This window comes from Otolemur garnettii, unplaced genomic scaffold, assembly GCF_000181295.1.
Source record: "Otolemur garnettii isolate 467f Iridium unplaced genomic scaffold, OtoGar3 scaffold00059, whole genome shotgun sequence".
NCBI lineage: Eukaryota > Metazoa > Chordata > Mammalia > Primates > Galagidae > Otolemur > Otolemur garnettii.
The window spans coordinates 5,060,040-5,064,331 of NW_003852454.1; the positions used below are offsets into that span (position 1 = coordinate 5,060,040).

The window sequence follows — 4,292 nt, forward strand, 5'->3', positions numbered from 1 at the left end:
GAGCTATGATGACATGGCATTTTACCAAGGGTGACAAAATGAGACTGTCTCAAAAACAAGAAGAAGAAAAAAAGAAGATTGGGTAGCTGGGTGTGGTGGCTCATGCCTATAATCTCAGCACTTTAGGAGACTGAGGTGGAAGGATTTTTTGAGGTCAGGATTTTGAGACCAGCCCAGGTAACATAACAAGGCACTGTCTCTACCAAAAAAATAATAATAATAAAATAACATTACCCAGGCATGGTGGTATGCATCTGCAGTTCCAGCTACTAGGGAGGTTGAGTCAGGAAGATCACTTGAGCCCAGGAGTTTGAGGTTACAGTGAGCTGTGATCAGGCCACTGTACACCTGCTTCAGCAACAGAGTATGACCTCTATATCTTTTTTCTTTTTTTCTGAGACAGAGTCTCACTATGTCACCCTTGGTAGAGTGCCGTAGTGTCACAGCTGACGGCAACCTCAAACTCTTGGGCTTAAGCGATTCTCTTGCCTCAGCCTCCAGAGGAGCTAGGATCACAGGAGCCTGCCACAGTGCTTAGGTATTTTTTGGTTGGAGTTGCCATTGTTGTTTAGCAGGCCCGGGCAGGGCTCAAACCTGCCAGCCTTATGTGGCTGGTGTCCTACTCACTGAGCTATGGGCACTGAGCCAACCCTCTATATCTTAAAAAAAAAAAAAAAAAGGTGAGAGGATCTGAGTTCAAGTTCTGCTTCTACCACTGCCATATCATCACCATATTTTTAACACTGGTTTTAAGACAGTGCTTTTACAGTTAGGTGTACCTAACAATCATCTGGGAAACTTGTTTCTTTCTTTTTGAGACAGAGTCTCAAGCTGTTGCCTTGGGTGGAGTGCTGTGGCGTCATAGCTCACAACAACCTCCAACTCTTGGGCTGAAGTGATCCTCTTGCCTCAATTTTTCTATTTTTAGTAGAGACAGGGTCTTGCTTTTGCTCAGGCTGGTCTCAAACTTGTGAGCTAAAGCTATCCACCTGCCTCAGCTTCCCACAGTGCTAGGATTACAGGCGTGAGCCACCATGCCTGGCCCTGGGAAACTTGTTTCAAATATAGGCACGCACAAAAAAAATCTCAATGCTTAAGCACAAAGGGTGTGTTTTGATGGGTGGTGGAGGCGGCGGGGAAGGCAGAAACAGATTTGTCAGTAAATAATTACAATAATGTTCCAGGTAAAAATTCTCATGAGCTTCATGGGGGATAGGGGTGGCAGAGGGAGTGTGCTCAGTGCTTCTTATGGGGGGGCCTCAGAAAACTGCTCCCTTTGGCCACACCACTTTTTGGTTTCTACTGCCAAGGGTCCTTTCTGACACCTCCCTATATAGAGGAGGGGAGTAGTAATAAGCAGTCTGGCCTCAGTGACTAGGAAGATACCTATGATCTCCCTCAAGAGGGAGCCCCAAATGAATAAAGATTATGTGAATAGACTTAAGTTTCAAATCAAATGTCTGACCACCCAGAGTTAAACGCACAAAAAGAAAGTAGGATTTCACAGTCTGGGAAATACTTCAGCCAAGTAGGTCAATTTCACTTTATTAAAGGAGTTCTCTTCCAAGAAGTGTGTGACACTATGTACAACCTCAGGTCTGGATAAGCCCATATAACATAGAGGCCCACAAGTTATACACAGAAAGCCATCTTGTAAGGCAGCACACGGTGTATGAAAATGACATGTAAATACAAGGTATAATGGACAGAGCCCTGGGTGGTTGGGAATCAAGAAATCTGGGTGCTAGTCTCAGCTCTACCATGAACCTGCTGATCTCAGGCAGGTATCTTTTCTCTGAGGACCTCAGTTTTCTCACTTATAAAATGAGGAACTGGGCCACAGCATAATGAAGCTTCCTTCCAAGGTACACTCAAGACTTGAACCGGCACATCTTGTTTTCTCCTCTGTTTATATTACAAGTAAACTGGGGGTCTCCTTGAGATAAAAATGCAGGCTGAACCTCAGACCTACACAGTCCAGGTACTAGTTATGAGAGCCTCGGGGTTACTGCAAATACTTAAGAAGGGAGGCTGGGAGGGTCTGAAGAAAGAGGCTGTTGCCTTTCCTGCCCTAACCATGGAGTAATACACCTGCAGGCCGTATCAGCCTTTGAACTGTCCCCAGTGTCGCAGGTGGCATTTCCTCAAATTGGGACTGAGACTAGAGTGGGTGCTGTTGCTCTAGCACCTTTCAATGGCAGCACTGCCCCTGAAGAGAAGAGGCTCCAAGGTTGCAAGGGAGCTCCAGTGAGCTCCAAATTGCATTCTTCCAAACTACAATTGCCTGAATGTCACAGAACAGCCAGAAAGAGGAGCGTCCCCTGAGTGTCAGTGTTCCCATCAGCTCCAGGAGCACAGGCTTTTCTTATAACCAGATAGGCACAGCCTACAGGAAAGCAAGGATGTTTCATGGCGGAAGAACCTTGCCAAAGACAGAGATTGGAGACTTGGAGTTGGGTTACCAAATTCTTTCGCTGAGGAGTTTCTTAGACTAGAGGTGGGAGGGCTAGTTTGGAATAAACAGTGAAGGGATGATTCTGGAATCTGCCCTCCACTCCCAAACCCGCCCTCCTGCCCCATTCCTCTATCTGCCCATCACGGTGAGGCCACTCTCTTATTCAGAAATCCCAGAGAGAGAAGCCCTGGACGGAGTTTCTGTGGGAAAGAAAAACAAAGCACTCACCCTGCCGCCTTCTCTTCCCTCTTCCAGCCCCCTCCCTGATCCTGGCCTGTGGGGAATAACAGCTCCCTGGAGCCACCACACACGGACACTGGGGAGCCAACTCCCCTAGGAGGGGCAGGGATGGGCGCTTGAGAGCTGCAAATGGTCCCACCACAGGCCGAGAGCTCTGGCCAGATCTCTCTTGAGGTTTTCCTCTCTGCAACCTCGCCTGGGTCTCGGATTTAGGGCAAGCTGTTTTGTTTTGTTTTGTTTTGTTTTGTTTCCTCCTCTCCGAGCCTTGGTTTCCTTGTCCGTGTAGTGAGGGTGATAATATCAACCTCTGAAAGCAAATACGAGGTTTCAACGAAATATTGGAGGCAAAGTGCCCAGCACACAACAGGCACTGCCTGGGCGGCTCCAGAATTTCCGTTTAGGACCGACTAGGAGGCGCGGGGTAGAGGAAGGGGGTGGGGTGGAGGACAAGGGAATTTGCCTTAGAGTTTTGTCTTTGGGGAGGAGGGCCCGGGAGAAGTGCAGGCAGAGATTAACGTTGGGAGCGGTATGAGGGAAGAGTTCTCTTTTCTCAGCGGAAACTCTGCTGGTACTCCTCCACTCCCATCCCAAAGAGGGGCGAGCCCGCCGGCCCCTCGGCCCCAGCCCGCAGCTAGACGAGGTACTCACCCAGCGCTGGGCGCAGGAGAGCAGCACCAGCAGCAGTAGCGGAGGTAGCGGCGGCGACAGACGGGGATGCATGGTGTCCGGTGCGCTCCCCGGGGCGCCCGACGGCCACCGGCCTGTGCGCCCTGCCGGATCGGGAGCTCAGCACCCGGCGCGGGGTCCTGGACCCCTGCCGGCCACCGGGCTCTGAGAAGCCATGGCTGGGCCACCAGACCCGGGGCGGGCCTGGACTACCGCTCCTAGGATGAGGTGGCCGAGCGCGCTAAACCACCCAGCCCATTGATAAGGACGCGGCCCTACCCGCGCGCCTCCACCCAGCGGGGACTGGCAGGGGGCCGGCGCGCAGGCTGGCTGGGGAGGAGGTGGAGGGAGGGCGCTGGGGCCCGGAGCCGACTCCCGCAGGCTGGGCCCCGGGCGGTGGAGACCGGAGAGGGCACGCCAGTTGAGCCTTCCACGCCGCAACTCCGCCCTCCACCTCGACACCCGAAAGAGCACTCTGCGGAGTCTAGGATCTAAGCTACAAGTTTGCTGAGTGCCCTTGGGCAACTTAAGCCACCCTTCTGAGCCTCGGTGTTTCCATCCTTAACATCTGTTGGAAGAGAGTTGTGACACGACAGGTGCTGTGTAAATGCCCTTGACATCTCTTCCCCTGGGGCAGCTACCTTGCACTTTATTTCCTATTTTCACTTTATTTTTCTTCATTATTAAAAGTCACACGTGCACGGAAGCCCTCCCCTCTTTTGAATTCTTTGGTACTGCTTCTTGTTTGGGACAGACGGAAGGCTTTGATGGTCAGGCGTGACCAAGGAGTATCCCTGTACACCAGGCACTTGGGGACTGCCAGTGAGGAAACTGCCCAGGGCCTTAGCGCTTCCTGGAATTCCTGGGAGGCTATTTAAGCCTAGGGTAGACACTCCCAGCAGCCTTCGAAACCTGAGTCTCCGTAATCCGT

At 51.6% G+C, this 4,292-nt stretch overlaps 1 protein-coding gene across 1 annotated transcript in view; it reads right to left on the minus strand.

Annotated features, from left to right (window-relative positions):
• SCTR (secretin receptor) overlaps window positions 1-3,415 on the minus strand; it is an 80,381-nt gene extending 76,966 nt beyond the window's left edge. The window contains exon 1 of the mRNA XM_012806875.2: window positions 3,344-3,415. Within this exon, the coding sequence (XP_012662329.1) occupies window positions 3,344-3,415 (72 nt within the window). The remainder of the gene's footprint in view (window positions 1-3,343) is intronic.
• Window positions 3,416-4,292: the final 877 nt, after the last annotated feature.